This window comes from Metopolophium dirhodum, chromosome 4 (assembly GCF_019925205.1).
Source record: "Metopolophium dirhodum isolate CAU chromosome 4, ASM1992520v1, whole genome shotgun sequence".
In the NCBI taxonomy this organism is placed as follows: domain Eukaryota; kingdom Metazoa; phylum Arthropoda; class Insecta; order Hemiptera; family Aphididae; genus Metopolophium; species Metopolophium dirhodum.
This window is the reverse complement of record NC_083563.1, coordinates 26,315,309-26,337,629: the sequence shown is the minus strand read 5'-3', so window position 1 is coordinate 26,337,629 and position 22,321 is coordinate 26,315,309. Positions and strand designations below refer to the sequence as shown.

General features: G+C 29.1%; 1 protein-coding gene across 5 annotated transcripts in view; it reads left to right on the top strand.

Moving 5' to 3' along the window:
• Positions 1–14,917, top strand: part of LOC132943877 (inverted formin-2-like) — a 58,027-nt gene extending 43,110 nt beyond the window's left edge. For 4 of the 5 annotated variants that reach the window (XM_061013016.1, XM_061013018.1, XM_061013021.1 and 1 more), the window contains 13 exons: positions 5,877–6,073; positions 7,645–7,763; positions 7,887–8,046; positions 8,670–8,824; positions 9,327–9,406; positions 9,585–10,537; positions 10,634–10,932; positions 11,003–11,119; positions 11,215–11,355; positions 12,628–12,809; positions 12,993–13,105; positions 13,613–13,788; positions 14,143–14,917. In XM_061013016.1, the coding sequence (XP_060868999.1) occupies positions 5,877–6,073; positions 7,645–7,763; positions 7,887–8,046; positions 8,670–8,824; positions 9,327–9,406; positions 9,585–10,537; positions 10,634–10,932; positions 11,003–11,119; positions 11,215–11,355; positions 12,628–12,809; positions 12,993–13,105; positions 13,613–13,788; positions 14,143–14,358 (2,908 nt within the window). In that variant the 3' untranslated portion in view covers positions 14,359–14,917. The remainder of the gene's footprint in view (positions 1–5,876; positions 6,074–7,644; positions 7,764–7,886; positions 8,047–8,669; positions 8,825–9,326; positions 9,407–9,584; positions 10,538–10,633; positions 10,933–11,002; positions 11,120–11,214; positions 11,356–12,627; positions 12,810–12,992; positions 13,106–13,612; positions 13,789–14,142) is intronic. The other variant, XM_061013017.1, reaches the window with a different exon arrangement.
• Positions 14,918–22,321: the final 7,404 nt, after the last annotated feature.

Below are 22,321 nucleotides of genomic sequence, written 5' to 3'. Positions count from 1 at the left end.
TAAGAACCTGTTCCTGTCCCTAATTTGTACAATACCATTATTAGATCATGCGATATATGGACACCGAATAATTCTGTGATATGGATTTCTACAATTATCGGCGATATAATCATAATATTTTTCAAAGGTGAAATTCGCAAAAAATCTTCGTCGGTTAAATCTGTGGTTTTTACATTCTAAAGTTTAGACAATATATTATCTTGTAGACTCTAAGTAAATGATAACATGTTTAGACTTTAACAGACGTCGTTTTGCAACCACACTTATTTTTGCATTATAAATTAAATAGGAGATATTATAGGTACCTACAACTACAACTCAAAGTGTTTACAGTAGAAGAGATGGATTATTAGTAAGACTAAAGCAGCATTCATGTTTCATAAAATTTGTTAATATTTAAAAATTGTCATTTACAACAAGTCGGATTCATGTGTTCTCAAATCTCATTTCCCGTGATATTCTTTTAATACTGAATTTAGGTACGTATTCTACGTACACAACAATCGAACCCGGCATCTAGACACCTAGTCCAATAAATATCCCTTATGCAGTTATGCGTGCGCTCGTCAACAGTTGAACAACTATTGTATGTATACCCTATAGATCATATGTCATGGTCTTTGTTAGTCCGTGACAAGATAAAATAGTAATTGTTTGATAATTTATATTATGATTTGTGTGTGTCGTCTCAATTGGAACAAATAAGACGGCGGGGGAGCGGTGGCGATCAGAAATTATTGAAAATATCCGTTTAGAAAATTCGTCGAGCGACAGAGCAGGGCTCAACGAATTGAATTAAATTGAAATACAATTGGTTTGTCAAAGTCACCGCAGTTGTGGACCAGACGGTTATTTCGTGTGTGTAAACTTTTAATAGGTATTATTTGTACAAAATACAATATGACAATATAATATGGTGCGATAGAGAGAGAATGAGCGAGAGAAATAAAGACGATGATGCATTGATGCGCACAATAATATAAACATTGTATTTAAAAAGGTCTGTGACAGTTTCGTCGCCGTAACACCGTCGAATTACGTTTTCGGAATGTCATTAACATAAAACGCGTTCGGTAATGGCTAATAACATAATAATATTATAGTATTACGATGACGAGCAAAACGAATATTGTAATAATATAAAGATTATAAAACACGTCCGTGAACTTCAAACGGTGGACGGCCATCAAACTATAATATTATTGGGGATATTGCACGTCGTTTAATTCCAGCGCTATTGCCTAGCTATTACTATTATAGTAATGTACGTCTAGCTGATGTACACGAGACGGGTGTGGAGGTAGCATACGCATTATCCCGTGATGATTATGTAATTGAAACTGGACTGGAATTTTAGAAGTTACGGCTCTCGGATGAGCTATATTTATTGTCGGCCGGGGATTATTCTAGGAACGACCACGTGCTTATAATAATATTATTATTATACCGTGCACAGGAATGAAGATGAAATTGGTATCATACATAATAATAATAATAATAATATAAGACGTGACGTAAACGGCGTAGGTACCTATATAATTATAGCCGCGCGGTGTTAAAAACAAAACCCGATTTATGAGGAAATGTCTGCGAAGACCCGCGGAGGTGACCGAAAGCGGTGAGCGGCCAAATATTATTAATATTTTATCGACTGGACACTGTGCCATAATGCTATTATTCGAGGGCCCGATCGTCCAGTAATTTTTAGGGGCAATCCAGATTTGGAAATATAATATTGTGTGGTTCGCTTCTTCTTATTCTAATTATTGTTAAAAAAATTGATTTACCGTTTAAAATATATACAATTTTGTCATTATTTTCATTAATATCATAATCAAAAACAAAATCTAACGAAAAAAATTTGTAAGCCTACCTACAATATTTATTTAAAATGAAAAAGGTAAAAAAATTCAAGTTATAGTTTCATGATTATTTTCTTAAAAGAAATAATATATGTATATTGTATATCTACTGTTATTAATATTATGATAAGTATTTTAAATATGTTTTTTTTAACCATAAGAACAAATTATCAAATAAATATTATAAAGATAATAAAATGCATTTCGAAATTATAATGCCTACGAAATCAAAATAATTCAATGAGTCAAGAGAGCTAAACGCTGGGAACAGTTGATATAATACACCCACAAAAAATAAAAATCATAAAACAAAATTTACAAGTATAAACATAATACACTTAAAAATTTAAAACTGCGAATCGAATATAAATTCAAGACTAGGGATTTTGAGGATTGTTTAAAACATTAAAAGTTATATCCAATCTTGTAATTATATAATTAGTCACTACCCGTTCATACATAAAAAAGGTTTAAATTATACTATATAATTATTTATTATTATATTTTTTTTTATTGAACTAAAGAATCGTTAACTATGGCCATTAGCATTTTGTAGGGGGTTTATGACCTATTGTTGGTTTTAGAAACACGTATGTTCGTAGGGCGAGGATTCTTCACTAAACACCCGGGTGGTCACCCATCCAGGAGCTATAGAGACGCCGGACTATGCTTGACCTGTACAGCGCACATTAGTGACATTATGTATTTAATAAACATATAATTATTAATTTGACTGTTCCACACGTACACAACTACATAACGCACAATTATTTATAACTGCAGTCTGCAAGTGAAAAACATATCGGAGCTTAATATATTTTGTATTGGTAAATCAATAATATTATATTATAAATATGAATACACTTTTGAACGTGCTAAACGTCGACGCCTCGACGATGGTTGGACAATGTTGAAAATAATTATTTTAATTATACAGTCGCTATGGTGGACTAAACGAATATTATTTAATTATCTAATTGAAATGTCTCACGGCGCGATTTTATATTTTTTGATGACGGATGTCATATGTGTGGCGTCGATGTCTGAAAATCTCGCGACTCGCTAGATTAGGGGTTTTGGGGACAAAATGACGTCTCTTGGGGAAATTAACTCGTTAATGCCCAGCCTTGATTAAATCTAACATAATATTACGAGTAGGTATAGCCCGAATTCCGAAAGCTGGTCCTTATAAAAGTCTCGCAATCTCAAAACGCAAAATAGGTTTAGGTTTTCGATTCCACTTGCACTACGTAAAATAACGTGTGATCGTTCTTGTAGATTGTACGGAAAACCCAGTAACACACTGTATACTGCACTATCGTCGTAGTTACATTGCAATTACCATAATATAATATTATAACCATTGCCGGAATCGTTTCGTATTTTTGTCGACGCGGAAAATTCGCCTGCAGGGTGTTTGTTTTAAACTCGCTTAAATACAACACGTACCAAACGCTGTAATCGTACACGCCGCCGCCGGGCGTTATGATATTATTATGCGTCTTCCCGAGAATTACCGTAAGAATGCACTATTGTCACAAAAACTTTTTATAAAAAAAAAAAAATAACAATAATATACATATAATACGATTAAAATATTGTCAACTCAGTTTTCATTGAATTCGCCGATGGGCTCTAAATGAATGCTTTTGGATTGTGCAGTCGATTTTTTTTCACAACAATACTCAATTTTTTTTTTTTTTTTGAAAACTATTTGTCGTTCGCTTTTGTATATTGTATTTTTCTCATGCATATTATTGTGTTTTGTTATATTGTTATTATATTTGTCAAAAGGATTAGACGATTATTATTTAAGTCAACAATTCGGCTATAAAACGATGAAATAGAATTAAAACTAAACAAATAAACGGTAACAAAAAAAAATAATATTTATTAGCTTGTCGTTGGTGTGAAAATCGAAAATTATGTCTACACGCGTATTATTATACTATGTATTTATATCATGTATACGTGTATTTTGTTTAAGGCCTCGAATGCGTATGCTAATAAAAAATAACAATAATTATTATTAACGACCCCAGAAAATGTGCATGTGGACTATGACTGTTGTCGAGACCATTTATGTAACAACAATAATAATAATAATAATACACGTCAAATTGTTTATATTATAGATGTTATGGAATTTAATATTCCAGCATCGAATACACACTAGGTATATGGCGGTGCAGTACATCCGATTTTATAGATTATACCTATTAAATGTAATTATCTCATACGAATTCTTTCGTATAATATCGCTCCATATCAGACGATAATATATTTTGATAGTGGACCATCAAGGTTATTTTGAAGACGTACAATATTATCATTATAATATTAGGTGCATAATATTATAATAATACACACTCGAATATCACTGGATTTCTTATCATTTGGTCAACATTAATAATTCTGTTACAACATAAAAATTACCTACGGCGTGTATATGATAATTTGTTCGCCACAATAATGTTATACTATAATATACTTATACGCATGTAATATTATTATATGACTAATGTATGCACGAGATTGAAGTTAGCCGGTGGCAGGTACATACCACGGTAACATAACGGTTGGATAACGTCATAATGTAGTATTCTATGTCAAATCGTTCCCGGTTGTGTAATCTGTTTACCTACACGTAAACACATCGCACATGTCATTATTTTTAACGAATTTCGTATACAAACATACATATTATTTAAATTTATACGAAATTTAATGCTATTTTTAGTCGCCTATATTGTGTTATCGTTTCGGTAAATAAATTGTTTACCGTGTAATATTATTTAAATTCTTTAATAATACGAAGACGACTTTGAGTATACTAAATTAAATGACGTCCGTTCTAACCCCATGGGACATCTCGTGTATAATTTATGTAAAATACGCGTATAATAAATACAAATCTACTTTGACCGTAATATATCATATTAATAGGTATATTAAAACATAACATATTATTATTGTGTATAATGTTTATATAGTCTTACGAATTATACCTATGCTGTGATCTCTAGTTTGTATCTCGTTCAGAATACACATTTCTATTTCTTTCAAAACCAATTCATTAGAAATGTCGTTGTTTGTGTGCGGTCATATTTATAATGTTAAATTGTATTGTTCCTCCGTTGGATTATTGTAAATATTGTAATATTATTACATTTTAAGCGCCTACGTCATATTATAATAATGTATATTATTATCATGATAAATCTATGAATTTAACGCCACGTAGAAAATAATACTAACGCACGAAATAATATTTGTTTTACCGAAAAAAAAAAATGTCTATTATGAATCTGTCAACGCTCAACCCGCATGATAAATATCACATGACGTGTAAAAAAAAAGTAGCAATTATACCGTCGTTCAGATATAGTGGTGAGATCGTAGAGTTGGCTACATAACCCCTATCTTAGAACTATCCCCTAATTATTATCATTATGACTATATACAAACGCATACGTCACTGCAGATAGATTTTGTATTCAATGTGTATTGCGTTTTATAGAACTAAGTGTTTATACAGAGGGTGAGCTATATGATGATGGACGTGGACTTGCTGCAGCCCATCCCGATTTACGTGTTATATTTTCGTTAATGAAACTGTAATATTTATGATATATTGAAATAACAAGACTTCTTGCTTGTATAATATTGTATTTATTTAGTTTCAGTCGATTAGAGACATTTTTGGAAGGGTGTAATCCAAATATATACACAATACCCATAAACATTATAATATAAATCGCTCTTACGGAGACTGGTTAGCAGCAGTACCTGCCACTTATTTTTATTTTTGATCGTAAACCGTATTACGTAGAATAGTTTTTGGTCCTCTAAGGCTCAACCCCCATATACCCACGACCCGACACATGATCTCTTGTGATTATCCATCGCTGCATTATATACCTATATGATATCAACGCCCAATACATTACTATATAATATTATATCGTACGCCAATAAATTAATCGATTGTGGTTTGTTTTCTTCGCGTCACAGGAAATGGATCGAAGAGTTCCTGCAGAGAGATGGTCTGGGCACGCTGTTGAGCAGCTTAGGCACGACGGGCGGAAAATCTCTGACGGACACGATGGCCCAGTTGCAATGCGTCGAATGCCTGCGTGCTGTCGTCAGGTCCAGGACCGGATTGAAATACATATCCACTCATCTGGAATACTCTTCATACTTGGCTTCGGGTTCGTCTTCACAGCGGTTAACTTTTTTTTATACCATACTGCCATTTATACTTTCTATACAACAAATTATTTATTTTTTATGATCGGTTTGAATATAGTTTAACGAAATCAGTATTGTTTTTAAACTTGTAAAATACAATGGAAACATAGTTTTATATACATTGATAAATTCAGCAAAGGCAAAAAACAAATTATAACGATTTGAGCATAATATCAAACAGGAATAAATAGTTATTGAAATCACGGCGAAATATTGAAATATACCTAATATACAGCGTGTTTCACCATGATCGTTTCCTCCTCGACAAATTTTGTTTGTTTGACATTTTTTATATATGATTTTAGAAAATGGTTAATATATTATATTATAATACAGAGATCAGCAATTATTAAAATTTTTAATATTCTTCAATTAATCTTAATAATAAAAAAGATTAAATTGTTGTTTTCGTGTTTAAAAAAAAAAATTAATATCCAACTTATTGATTTATGTACATATTTTAAAAGTTGATTTAGTATAGTTCCCGCTGTACCTATATTATTACCCGAAAGTTAGGTTTAACGTACGTTTTAAAGATTAGAAAACAGGAAAGTGTGTGGAAGGGTAAACACGATGTACATTACACATGTAAATATAATTGGCAACCTGTAAGACGATAATATTATTTTTTCACGTACTTTTTGGACAAACATAATACATTAGGCGTGGGCTCAGTTTCACACTATTTTTTTATTTCAGCGCTTCTATAATAATTTACAGAGTACTCTGCTAAGTATATTTTTCCAAGCCAGTATCAAGCGATCTTAAACGCTGCTGCATTTTCGGAAACTTTGATCTCCGTTCTTTTTTATTACTCGATTTAAAACTGTCGGGCCCCTAAATATTTTCAGTCTATTTCGGTTACTCTCTACAAGTGAGCCTGTCGCGATGATATTATTAACTATATTTCACCGTTATTTTAGTTACATTATATTTCATTTTATTTTATAAATCCTACTAAACGCTTAATATTTATGTACACGTGCAATATTATTGTATACAACGACGGTATATAGAGTACATTATTGTGGACGATAAGACAATTTAATTTATTATCAACAATGTAATAAATGATGACAGCTATATTTTCGAGTGAGTTTCGTATTTACTATTTATACGTAGTATAATGACGCGTGCATACTACTAATTATACGAGCCTGTTCTCGGGTGCTGGGACGACCTTTGTCCCGTGTACGAATATATTTGTTTGCCATAATTTAATGATATTATTTTGTCATTGTATAGTCAATCTAAATGCGACGATTATGTTATACATTGTCGAGTTTAGGTGCTCGAATGACACGGGTGCATGAATTCGCAACGAGTGGCGGTTATATCGCGATCGAGTAAAATTCGTATTCAACAATTAATAATGGTCCGGATTAGTTATAATTTACACGATAATGGACTACCTACATATTGTTTATAATATATACTATAATATTACACGTAACGCGCTCGCCCAAAATTAAAAACGATATTCACCAGACTGCAGTTAATGGACGAATAATGACTATATTTTAATTTTTAGCAGTACTCGTATGCAATAATACGACCGTAAAGCTTCAAGTATACGAACTGTTGTGCGCGTTGTGCGTGTTCTCCTCGGACGGGATGATTTTCGTAAAGTCTGTCTTGTCACACATTAAGGTAAGGTTTATAATAATAATATAATTAGGTACATTACTACAATGTGCCTGTGGGCTATATTATGGCGTTTTGGCCACGGTTTAACGACACGTACGGTTATATTTTATTCGCTGTTTAATATAGATGAAACAAGAATTGCGACACGATTACGAAATCGTAGTGATGGAACTGCAGCTGGCGGACACGTTCGCTTATCAAACGACTCTGTTGGCTTTCGTCAACTGTCTGATACTTGTCGAACAGAATCCGAGGAGGAGAACGTGTGTCAGAAACGAACTGATTGGTGCGTATTATTATATAATTATCGATATTATATATTGTTGTATTATTGGATATTGTCTTTTACTTACGAGCCGTGGCGTGACGGAGAATATACTTTTGAAATGCATTTTACGTACCTACTAGCAGGTGTTATATAGAAAATATGCTTTTTATATTCTAACCACTGAAATACTTAATAGGTAGGTATCTACAATGAAATAAGTCTTAAAAAGAAGTGGAAAACAAACTTTCAAATCTAAATATTACAATATTTAAAATCATCGTAATATAATATAAATCATAACATATGCTGTATGTACACCTAATAATTATTATCCACGAATCGAGTTTTGATAAATGGGCAGTAAATAAAAATAAAATCGGCCCAAAGCATAATTTTTAAGTATCTAAGCTAAGTACAGCCCTACAGTAGAGGTGTACTTAATTCGATGCATATATTACACACTCAAAAGTCGGAATTTTTGATTTAATTTTAATCGACATTTTTCTCGAATACTTTACAATGCTTTTGTGTTCACCGATTAAGGTGCACCTATTATGTTCGGTATTCTTGTTTTTAGTCATATGACATAATATATTATACTATCATATAATACCAATATTGTTCAAATATGTGTATTACAGCTCTTGGACTACGGACGGCTATCGATAACATGGAGGGTTACGAAGATGACGCATTACAAATACAAATTGCCGTGTTCGAAGAGCATCAGTTGGCCGACGAAAATCAATCGCCTCAGAAATCGCACCAACAGCTACTTAACGAGTTACGGTCTAAGGTAAAATTACAGTCTGTTTGCTCGTCGTCTAGATTATAATATTACCTATATACATTGGGCAAATTACATCTGATTAACCGATGAATAAAGTTTATAAACAGTAGATTCATCTTTAATTCAAATTGTATAAAAAAATAATTGCACATATATAATATAACTATATATTAATTGAATTTGTAAATACCTTTAGTTAATACGAGTTAATAAAATAAATAATTATAATATATATATACGTATTTTATAATAATTTATAAAATTAAGCTTAAAACAATCTATTAATCATGGACAATGCATAAACTTCACTGCTAACAATTTTTTTTCATATTTAATTTGTATTTATTTGAGAACAGGGACACATCATCTTAGTAATATTTAGTATTGACAAATTCAATTGAAAATAAATATCAATTTTAAATGATGAACATAATCTTTATAATATTTAATCACCGGTTATGATGCTACTTTTTTGTTTCGATTGATTAATTGTTTATTCATTCAATAGATATCAAACACGTTATACGACTCGTATTTGCAAAACATTTTACTGCAAATGTCTGAAATGGATTACAGTGATACAAAAATGTAAATATTTAAAAACATATTATTTTCAATATCTATAGTTTTACGACTTATTAATGCTTTGTATAAATGTTTAATAGTTAATTATTGTTGTACCTATTTAAATTTGTCGGTAAAGTTGATAAAGAAAACAGTTAGACACGACAGTACATTAATAAAATAAATCGTAATTATTTTCCAGTAATGACATTTGGAATTTGATCAACGAAGTCATCTGTAATGATCCACGAGCCATATTGGATATATACAGGAAAACTTCAAAAACACATTCTACGGGGTCTCAAACTGACGAGAAAAGACTTATTAAAGGTTTATCTCCGAATGCCCGACGCTGCAGCTTAAATATACCAAAAGATAAGCGAACCACTATTAAACTTAAAAGACCGTCACTGCCCGCGCTTCCAGTCGTCAGCAAATTAGACGGACACACTAATTCGAACAGGCGCCATATTAAAAGCCCTATTCAATGTTCTATATTTACTCAGACAGACCGTGCGTGTTATTGTGACGGTATTGGACTTACTGTAGTTGACAGTAATCCCGAGCTGAATAATAACCGTCCAAATTTATTGGACGTAAACTGTGTAAAAAATGATGCTTGTAAATCGCTGGAATCATCATGTAAAAGCTCAGTAATACCACCTCCTCCCCCACTTCCAATTACAACAGGAATTCCGCCACCACCGCCACCACCGCCACCACCACCATCTTCAACACCAAAAATTCCACTACCGCCACCACTTCCATCGACAGGAATATCGCCACCACCACCCCCTCCTTTACCATTCATGGCACCTCTGCCACCTCCTTTGCCAGGAATGGCACCTCCACCACCTCCTTTGCCCGGAATGGCACCTCCACCACCTCTGTTGCCTGAAATGGTACCACCACCACCTCCCTTCCCAGGATTGCGGTCTCCAGAGCTACTTTTGGTACCGGAGAAAGCTACTCAATCATTAACAACATTGTCATCGTCAATGGAATTGATGGGACTTGGTATAACTATTCCGAATATCACTGATGGTCATCGGACAGTACCTACAAGAAGAACGAATAACAATATTAAATACTACTCATTACCAAAAACCAAAATGAAGACTTTGAACTGGACCAAGGTCAACAACCAATATTTAGGTAAAGTTGGAACAATTTTATTTAAACGATCCACATTTATTTTTAATTATATTTAATTGCGCGTTTAAATTATAATAGTCTATTTTGCGTTTTCAGACAATTCCGTTTGGTCGTCAGCAGACCCTCCTAACTTAAATATAAACTTCAGGAAAATTGACGAACTTTTTTGTCAAAAACCCAGAGCAAAATCTTCTCCTGCAGTTTTGTCGCCCAACGGTATTTCCAAATCGAACGTCGTGAATATATTAGACAATAATCGGAGTTTAGCGATCAACATAATGCTGAAACAGTTTAAATCCGGTTCACATGAAATTTTAGATGCGCTCCAGAATGGGACGACAATTCCTCTTGAAAAACTAAAAGGCCTTCAACGGGTTTTGCCCACAGACGAAGAGGTAAGTTCGGTGTTCCGGTCGATTGTGGTGGCGCGGCAACACTGAGTTTTTTACTGTTTTGAATTCGTAGATAAAATTGATAAAGAAAAAAGACGCCAACAAGTCGATTATCGGATCGGCCGAGCTGTTTTGTCTGCAACTCAACAGCATAAACAACTACCAGTTGAGAATAAAACTCATGATCGAAGTACGTTACTGTTTTAGGATTCTATGACTGCTCGTGCACAATATTAACATAAAATAAATTACTGAAAATCTATATTTTATTTATTTTTTTTTTAGAAAGAAGAACTACCTGTCATAGTATCAGAAATACACGGTCAACTGGAAAGCATCAAAGAAATGTGCGATGACCTGATAACAAATCAGCCGTTCAAGCAATTCTTGTCGCTTGTGTTGTTTATCGGCAACTACTTAAATGCCGTAAGCATTATATTTGTGAAATTTAAAAAAAAAAACGTAAAAAATAATTTATTGAAATATGAACAACAATTACTAGAAAACTCAAAATAAATATAAACTAACTATGTGTGAAACGAAATTATAATAATACAATAATATCATAAGTTTGCGTGGATTAAAAAAAAATTATTATTATTATTTTGAGCATGGAAAAACTGTTATACTTTATAATATTTATTTAAAACTATTATTAAGTACTCATTTATTTTTAAATTCTAATATTAGACTTTTTTAAAGATAAAAAAATAGAGATTTTTTTTATCCTTAGCCATATTTAATACTACCTAATGTATTTTCGCATCTTATCATAAATACTTAATTTAGTTTTAAACGTTGTTCTAAATTATTGTGTTTGTTGTCATTTAGTTTGATCTATAACAATTTCTAGACATGCATTTTATAATGTTCATATAAAGTCCTATATAGGTTATTTTGACTTATTCGAATTTCTAATTACAATATACACACACATTGTAAAACTATACACACTCATGAATTTTAATTCTGTTTTTATAAAATAATTTGTTATTTATTTATAAATAGATAAAAAAAAAGATACTTTTACTTATAAAATAGTAACAATTTATTTGATAATACAACTACCCAACACATTACTTATATATTTTACAAATTATTTTAAATATTAATTCTGATATTAACATACTAAGTCAAATGATAGTTTTAAAAGAGTACTATATAAACTTTAGTTAAAGATATAATTTTTAAAAAAAGTATTCACTTAGAAATATTTGATCTAGTTTTTTCTTGCATATTTTGTTGCTCTTACAATATAATAATATTATTATTGTAGAGTACCTGTTATCTTATTAGTTTTTATTTATTTGGTTTAACTATATTTATACATTTTGTAGTTTGATAATTTTAGTTACTTAATTTTTTAAAGTTCATATTACATATTTCTGTATTTAGTGTTTGTCAAAATTGCATCTAGATAATTAATTGAACGTATATTATGTGTTCCAATGCATTTTTTACTGTTCATTTTTTGTATTGTTTTCAACAATAATCGTTTGAATGGGTTTTAAACATAACTATAGGTACCAATAAAAATATTTAAAATATTTTTTTATTGACATAATACTATTTTTAATAAAATAAAATAACTGATGATTATTCGATTACATATTTTTCATCGGAATAAAATGCTTTTTAATCGCCAGCATTAGCGCGCACTCGTGTTTTTCACCTGTTGACGAAGTAATTTTTTTGCAGGGAAGCTATGCTGGCAACGCGAGCGGATTTACATTGGATACGTTGCCTAAATTGCTCGACACCAGAGCCAACAAACCTAGAGTTACTTTCCTCCATTTCGTCGTCGAAATGGCGCAGACGAACAATATGGACGACATACTGAGTTTCACCAAGTACACCGCGGCGCTCAGGAATCTCTCCAGGTAATAATAATAACAACAACAATATGGTAGTTTAATCTTTAATTTTCGTACGTACATTTTTAATTATAAATGTATAATTATATACATACGCGACGACGGTGAACTGTGCACAATATTGAAGTGCGATGCGCAAACCTGGTCTTGGTTTATTTATTTGTTTCTGTTTTGGTTCCAATATTATAGGATATCGTTTTTGTCGCTGGAAGACGAAATCAACATCAAAACGAAACAGATCAGAAAGTTGCATTTAGAGTTGTCAAAACAAACGAAAAAACAGATTTGCTCTCAATTCTCAGGCAAGTACAGTAGTTGTGTAAATTGTGACTTAATTGAATTTCATATTTTTACGAAATGTCGGAAATATTGCCTAATGCCTATATTGAAAAACTTATAAATTGTTGCACTACGAATGTTGGATCTAAATATCAAAAAACGTAGGTATTATACATCTTGTAATACATCGAAACGCGACCCTGACTTTGGGACTATTAAGTCTTCGTAATTCAATTTTAATCATACTTAAATATAGAGTAAAAAAAAAGTAATGAAAATAATGTTATATATTCTTAATGGTTTTATTTACTTGAAGTAGACATATGTATATACTCTGTTCATTGAGAGAATCTGGTTGGTACTGAGTACTTCACGCATACGCTGCGACCCGAATAATGGAGAGGTCAGTCCACTTTGGGTACGATGCGTTTTGGTTTGTGCAGTATGCACAATCACATTTTATTGTTCTTGAAAAATAGAATAGTATGTTTATGTATATAAATTAAATTAAATGTTTTTAAACTGTTTAGATTTTATGAAGCAAGCCGTTATTGATATCGAAACTTTAAACAAGGAGTATAAGAGTGCAATGGAGGTAATTCAAAGAGTAGCCGTTCATTTCGGCGAGGACGTTAACAAATTTAAAATCGAAGAATGCTTTGCTTTGTTAGGAAATTTCTTCGAGCGAATCGACTCGGTTGCTAAGGTAAGGTCATTTTTGATAATATATAATGTTCGAAATCACATAGGTAATTAGTTTGGTAGCTTATCGCGTATTCGATAAAACGCAGTGTGAACGGACAATAGTCCTTCAGAAGACCCAACTGTAGAGTTTGGGAACTAATTTTTTAGTCATTGCTCACAGCACAACAAATTATTTTTTTATGCAAACAATTGAATACGATGTTAGTCACTTAACAAATTACAGTTGATACTTTATGAAATAAATTAATAATTATAATTCAATAAGGTTTCAAAAAGTATGTAAATTTTTTGAATACCTACCTGTGTACTTACCAAATTTACTAAAAACAATTATTTTTTTTTTTGTTTACTACAGGAAAATACAAACCGCAGGATTCAAGAGGAAAAGAATAAAATACTCGCCGCTAAATTGGAAAAAGAGAAGGACGTCCCGAATGTTAAGAGGCGCGCCCGAGGATCTATGGTACCCAAAGACGAAGAAGTATGCATAGTGGATTTGGTGTTGCGAGATATTAGGAGAGGATCGTTTAATTTAAGAAGCGTAAAATCTGAAGGTGAAAAGCACATCTAATACGGCATACCAAATATTGGAATGTTTTAGAGCGAAGCAAGTGCATATTCCACACCATTTATGTTATATAATATATTATAAATAATTCCAGAAAGTTGATTAGGTACAACTATTATAAATACAAAAATACTGCATCATATAAGACTTTCTATCAAAAACTATTCAAAAGTGTCAATCTTAGCAAATATTATCATAGAAACATTATAGTTGTAATTTTCGTCTTACAGTTATTTTATATTTATTTAATTTCTTTACAATTTTTTTTTTATGGATTATTGTTTTTTTTTTGACTTTAATTCATATACCATTCTTACCACTCTTTGTTCTTTTTTTTTATACGATAATTTAGTATTATAATCAACACCTTATTTATACATTTATAATAACGTTTTCGATGTATCTTTGTTTTTATTTTTTTATACTCTTATCGAGGATTATGGAAACAACTAAAATATTGTATATTTATGGTTATGTAGGTTTTAAGCTTAATCTACTAGAATCTAAAATATTTATTATATAAGTTATGGATTTTATCGTGCCATTATATGAGTTCAAATGATTTTATTTTTTGATAATTTCTAGTTTTTGAGTTAAATATTACTCACTTAACTTCTGGATGAACTTATAACTTGTATTAAATAGAGTTCATCAAAATGTATGAGTTTTTAACACGAATAAGAATTTTATGTCCATAGATTATACTGTCGATGAAACTTTGTGTAAAGATATTTCACGAAAACGTTCAAACTTTTTTGGATTTCTGTGTAAAAAATAAAAAAAAATAAAATAATTTGGAAAGATGGTTTATTTTTACAGTTTCAAACTTTTTTTTGTAACAAAAACAAATTATTTGTGTTTTAATATGATAGACATAAAGTACTTTTACACCAATAAAAATATAAAACTTATTGAAAAACAGTACCTATTTGAACACTTCATTTTATATGTATACAAAATTATATTAGAATACAAATAAAGTATTAAAATACCTATATTTGAATAATTTAGAACAAGACTGGTTTTTAGGTATTATTAAAAATAATATATTACATTAAAAGTTATGAATTTATATTGAAAATGTTAACGATTTTTGACTGTATTTAATAAAAATTATCATTCAAACTATAAAATAGGTAAACTTACCTAACTATTACGATTACATTTGTATGTGTGTCATAAATTATATAATTATTTTTTTGCAACCAAGTTAGCTTGGTGGAAAGATTTCATATTCGATATATTCATCTGCGCTCTATTTCACCGAAGCTAATGTCTATGTTTAATACAATAAATTTACTTTAGAACGTGTAAACAAAAAAAGGTGGAGGAAGTAGGTGCCTAACAGTTTTGCATAAATCATTGCATAGGTACGAAAAATGATTCTGAATTCAGCCTTCATTACTTAATATATTTTATGATTAATTTATATTGCAATAGTATAGTAACTTGTTTTAATATAAGTAATACGGTAAGTTGAATTAATTATTCTGAAAACAATGCATTTTTTATATTATTAATATTTAATTATTTGAATAGAATTTATTTATATTAGAATTTATTTTATGATTATAAGCATTTAGGCAATACCGAATAAGCGAAGAATGGTGTGAAGAAGTTTGTAGTATCCTATTTAGGCAATATCATAAAATTAATGTAGATATTTTTAAAACGGAATTCTGAAATTGTGTACCTATACTATAAAGTTTTAAAATATAATAATATACGCAAAATATGACCACAAACAATATTCTTTAATGACAAAAAAATAACTAAAACCGTTATTCTTCGTTTAAACTTTAAATATCTAATTACGTCCATATTTAAATTAAAAATGTCCGTACAAAAATGTGTGATTTTATATTATTTAGATTTTTTGGTTCCAGTATGAACTATTTATGAGAAACCTAGTATTGCATTTCGAGTCCTAAGCTTAAAAATTTTAATATATTTTTTTTTAATTTTTAATTTTCCGTGATTTTAAAAAAATGTTGTCAACATTTTAATTGCAAATACTCTAACAAAATAATCATTGTGCCTATGTATGTTTATTATTTTTAAATAGCTATATAATACAAATTACGAGGAACATTGTATTTAATTTTCAATATTTTTAATCTGGCAAACCTTTTTTATAGATATTTATAGAAAAAAAAATAAATATTAAATGTCAATAGCTTTAATATTTTGAAAATGTTGTCGTAATATATAGAAAATGATAGTATACCTATTACGTTTGGTAAAAATGTTAAGTATCTACTTACCTAACCTCTCTAAAGTACCGGCTTAAGAACATTACCTTTCAGAAAAGATGCTATACTTGATACTTTTGAGCAAGTTTAGAGGGAGAAAAAGTGTTTACAGAATAAAAAAGAAAAAGAAATAAACATTATTGTAAAACTATTACATTCCTCGCTCCGCTCAGAATCTAATATTTAAAATAAATAGGTAGGCACAATTTTTTATATAAGCATTTGAAGTTTGAATTTTGACAAAACACGTAAAAATCATGAAAAATTACAAATCATTTTGAGTTAGAAATGTATAAAAATTACAAGATCCTTCAATAATTTGTCTACCTTTGTCAAAAAAAAAAAAATGTATGATGGAAAATCAAATTAAATTTTTATGAGCGTTTGAAGTTCAAATATTTACAACATTGGATATTCCCTCGATTTCTCATGTAGCCATTTTCTTATTTTGTTGTTTTATTTAAAAAAATTCTTATACTTGATAAAAATTTCAAAATATTTTGACTCGTTTTAAGCTGTTTCAAGCCAATTTCAAATTTCAATTTTTTTATTTATTTTTTTTTATAAAAATATCAATAAAATCTTATTTGTTGAGCAAAAAAGGATCAAAATTAATACAAGGCTCCTGATATATTACTTAAATATCAGTTGAAAAATATTAAAAATACATAGGCACACATTTTTTTAAGTATTTAAAGTTCGAATCTCGATAACATTTATCATTTTTAAAATTTAAAAATGGTTTTGTAGTTAAAATTTTATAAAATGTTCAACTTTTATAGCTAAGGATTGAAAATTTAAAACAACATTTCTCGTAGGCAGGATTTTCTGTAAACAAATAATCTAACAAATTAAAAAATATTGTTTTTTTTATTGTTATTTTATGTTCAAATTTGGACAAAATTACATATTTTAGTATTGTGTTTAATTTTAAAAATATTATTCATGGGTACTTAAATCTTCCAAAGTATATTATTATATAAAAATATGATAATAAACAAATAATAATAATTCAACTTAACCGGCTACCGCATGAATAATAATATTATAAATATAATATAAAATATCCTAGGCTGACAGACCGTCACCTTTTTTTTCCCTAATGCATTTTAGAATTATTGAAAATTTCAACTGTGACCTGTCTAGATTCACTTTCTCACCATAAATAATACTGAAGTTGAAAACCAAAACATTATTTCGACTGCTTATCGTGTACTCGGACACACATATTAATATAATAATATATCACTGCAAAATCAATACATTCATCGCTGTACCATAATATTATGGTACAAAATTGAGAAATGTATAGTTAATCAAAACTAATATTTCAAGTACCAGAAAATACCTACGTCATAATAAATGAATAATACGCTGAACGTCGCCGAATTCTTAGTGTATTGTTCTTAGTGTAATACAGAATACTGTTATAAGAATTTACTTTTGTTGTGCAACTACTAACACGGTAATATTTTACATGTTAAGATAAACCTTCAGTTATCAATATTTGATAAAAATTGATGGCATATAAATAATAATGTAGTACACATTTTATTAAAACACAGACTGATACTATTGAAGTAAACACTAATTTTCTCAAAAAGTATTATGTTTTTGGAAACACTATTTTACATAATATCATATCATTACAAAACATTATAATTCTTACAATTTTTTATCGTTTTTATTTTTTAAATTTTTACTTTTCTGAATGACAGTCATACATTTTTAATTTCATATTCTAAGTAATACCTACTATTTTTCTAATAGATGAAATGCAAATTGACATGAACAAATTTGTACATGAAAATTGAATTTTAAAGAAATAGTTAATTAATAATTGGTTATTATATTTTATAATGTTTATAGTTTTGACGAGCGTTGTGGAGTGGTACAAGGTTGGTACCCCGCAAAATGTTGGTCCACTTAACTCTTGAAATCTCGTGTAAAATATAATTTCACGAATGTTAATACTTGTTAAGAATAAGAGTGGTTAGCTTCCAAGAATCACTTTTTATAATATTATGGATTTGTATGAAGTGTTACGCATAAATATAATAATATAATAAATTAGATAAAAAAAAAAGATTAAAATCTTTAATTAAAATTTCCATAATTTTCATAATTGGTAGTTACTATTTTTTTTTTCAAGTTCTTCATGAATCTCTATTAAATGTAATCGATGATTTATCTGCGTAAACTTGTTGATGCTTAGTATAGCGATAATAATTTGATTACGAACAAGAAACCTTGGGATGGCGTCATCTTGATAATATACGATTAGGAAATTTGTCTGGTAGGTAGTAATCATAATACATTTTTATTATTATTCTTAACTGATTTTGATTCATAATATTTGTACTAGAATCAGTTCGAAAAATATTAATACTTATAAGGTAGGTATTGTAATTCAAAACGAATAAATTATCTTTAAACGTCTGCTCACTGTAAAATTTAAGATTTATTATACACTGATCATCACAGAGACGAAACTGAACCTTGCGAGTGCAAATAAATACCATCAGAGTTTTATGTAAATAAAATTTACAATAATATAATGAGTGAGTTCGCTTTATTGTTCGGTGTTGGCTTTATAGTTAAATTGAAACAAACCATCCATTTTTTTCAAATTTTGACTCATATCCCTTAAAATTGATTTAAAAATGTCAAAATCAGAGAATTTTTCAAACTTATTATCTCCCAATTTTCGTTTTTTCTTGCTATGGAAAAAAATGACATGGTTTTTCGTAAAAATAAATTTCGTCGATCACAGATTGGTGACATGCATTTGGTGTGTGGGAGTGTTCCGTTACTTTTTTATTGTTGTATATAGTGGCACACTAAATATTAAATAATGATCACTTCGTATCCATCGACATATTATAGAAAATCGCCTATGTTGAACTCCCCTAAGAACAGTTGGTATCAGATTTATAATATGATAGAATGCAGACTCAGTTACACGATTTATACAAATGGTTTTTTTACTGTCAATAATAATAATAATACAAATGCCAAAACGTATGAGGTTTATACAGTTCAAAACATAGCTCATATAATATATAATATTATTATTTTATATTAATTTTTTAACTTGTGTAACAAAAAAATAAAAAGGTTTTTTATTAATTGTTGAATCACAAATTGGCAGACTTAGCTTACATTACATTGGATAAATGCAATTAGTTGCTGTGATTATTTATTTTTTCCTATCGATAAACACATACCTACACGCCACATGATTACATCTATAATTATTGTGAAATACGATAAATTATTGTACCTAATTTGGTATTTTTTCATTACTACATATTTGTACATTTTATTATAAATAACAACACTGAAAATCAATTCTAGTCAAATAATAATCCCATCATAAATCATATTACAACAGTATGATAATATTATCGTTCATGTTAACGATGTAATAATACAGAAAACAATAGGTACTGTAAATATTTATGTATCTATAGGCATTATAATATAGGGTACATTAAGACATATAAACATATTCCAGTAAACACTTTCAAGTCCTCCACGTCCGAATTTTCAAATATACTTGATTCTGCTCACGTCAATGTCATATGTTTATCATGTTCGATGTTATCTATTGCAATTTGATTGAATCGTATTGCCGCTCGATACCCGGGCGATATGTTTAAATATCTTTTTTTTTATTACACCTACTTGTTATACTATATTTATTTTTTTAAGCTCTCAGATGTTATTATAATATATAAAATAAATTGTATTATACTGATGAGGCGGAAATGTGACAAATTGTAACCTTGCACTAAGATAAATTATCACCATAGCTGTTGTGTTTTGGATTCCCAGAAAAATCAACTTTGGCATTACAAGACGTGGTGCAACAACAAACGTAGTTGTGCTAGCCGCGGGGCTCCAATAATTCGTAACAGTAAATGCCATGGAAGTACCTATACTTCATGTCAAAATAAATAATATTGTTATTTTTTTTTATTAATATTCTGTTCGGGTAATTATTATACTAAAAACACGTTTTTATTTGCAATATATTGTTCGCGTAAAATAAATTAAATGATACGACGCTATCCGATTTAATATGATAATGATGGTTACCTGCCATAACCGTTAAATAACATTATTCTCCGTTTAACATAATTTACCATAGCATATATTATATAAATTTAAAATAAAACTAGTAGTTTTTGAATTATTTAACTTTAACTACTTTCTAAGGATAATATGTTAAAAAAATATAAGTGATTACTGATTATCATTTAAAAATTATAGTAAGTATGTACAATTTCTAATTAATATAATTTATTACAATTTTATTATTTGTAAAAATAGAGTAAATAAGTTCATTGCAATATTATACTCTATAAATCTATTTGATATTTTGTGAAAACCATTATTTAGGGCTATTAATATTATTTATTAGATGCCTACATAAAGTTAAACAACTCAGAAACTACATATTCGAATTGCGATTTAGATGAATAAAAATAATCTGCTTAATTATTTAAAGTAAAAGAGGTATTATAATTTAAAAATAATAAATTTTCAACGCCACAGGACACTTCTTAAATGAAAAAAATCTAAATATCCATTTAAAAATTGTAATAAATGCATTGATCAATAATAAAAATGAGTGAGCCTGTTTGGGATAAAATCTTGTAGGTATAGTACTGTGGTAAAATTAATATACATTTATCGTCGATGTTTAATAATATTGCTTTTTTTTATAAACTAACTATATGTTTGTAATAGACCACTAATAGCATTAGATAGCATTACAAGTTTAGAGCGTTTAAGCTAAAGCGATGCACCAAAAATTGTACTTGGAACCTGATTTTTTACTCATATTTTACGAGGTGAAACTTTATCAATTTACTATGCAGTTTTTGAAATTCTGATTTTCGGAAATTAGTAAACTTATAGTATTTAGATATTGAAATGTCTAAACCATTTAAGAAGTGTCAAAATATATTTCAAATGAGAACCTTAAATTTTTTATTCTGTATTATTCTAATTAATTATTTTTTCAAAAATGTTGAAATTTAAATTTCAACGAGGAGTTTTAAGTTATTAAACGTAGATTTTTACTAAGATCTAAGGATGATTATAATCCTTCAATACAATTCATTCCAATTTTAAACTATATGGTTTTACATAAAATATAAATTATATGTACTATTAAGTCAATTGAATTTAACTAATATATTCTCAGGTCCCATATTATCTTTAAACCTATTATCATGGAATATTATCCTTATAATACATAAAGTTTAATCATTAATATTTCAAATTTCGATTTATATAGGTACCTACGTGTAAAATAAAAAATACCATCTTAACAATTATTTTATTGTTTTACTGCAGGCTTATTTGAAAAAAATGAGTTTGTATCGCCACAGGACACTCCTTAAATGTCATAAAAAAAAGTATGTACTTCTTTGAATATATTATGGTCATTAATAGTATGCTTATAAAATTATAAATTACCTAAATCAGAATATTATAATAAGTTTATTATTATACAGTAGGATAAGGAGCTATACCTAATAAGGGTGAATAAGTCTGTATAAGTATTAAATACTTCTTTTAAAATAAAGACTATATTTTTGTTATTCAATATGTTTACATTAAATATTTAAAAATGTATTCCGCAATCGATGATGACGTTAAAAATATAGACCAGGATAAAAAAAAATTCAAAGTTCATTGTG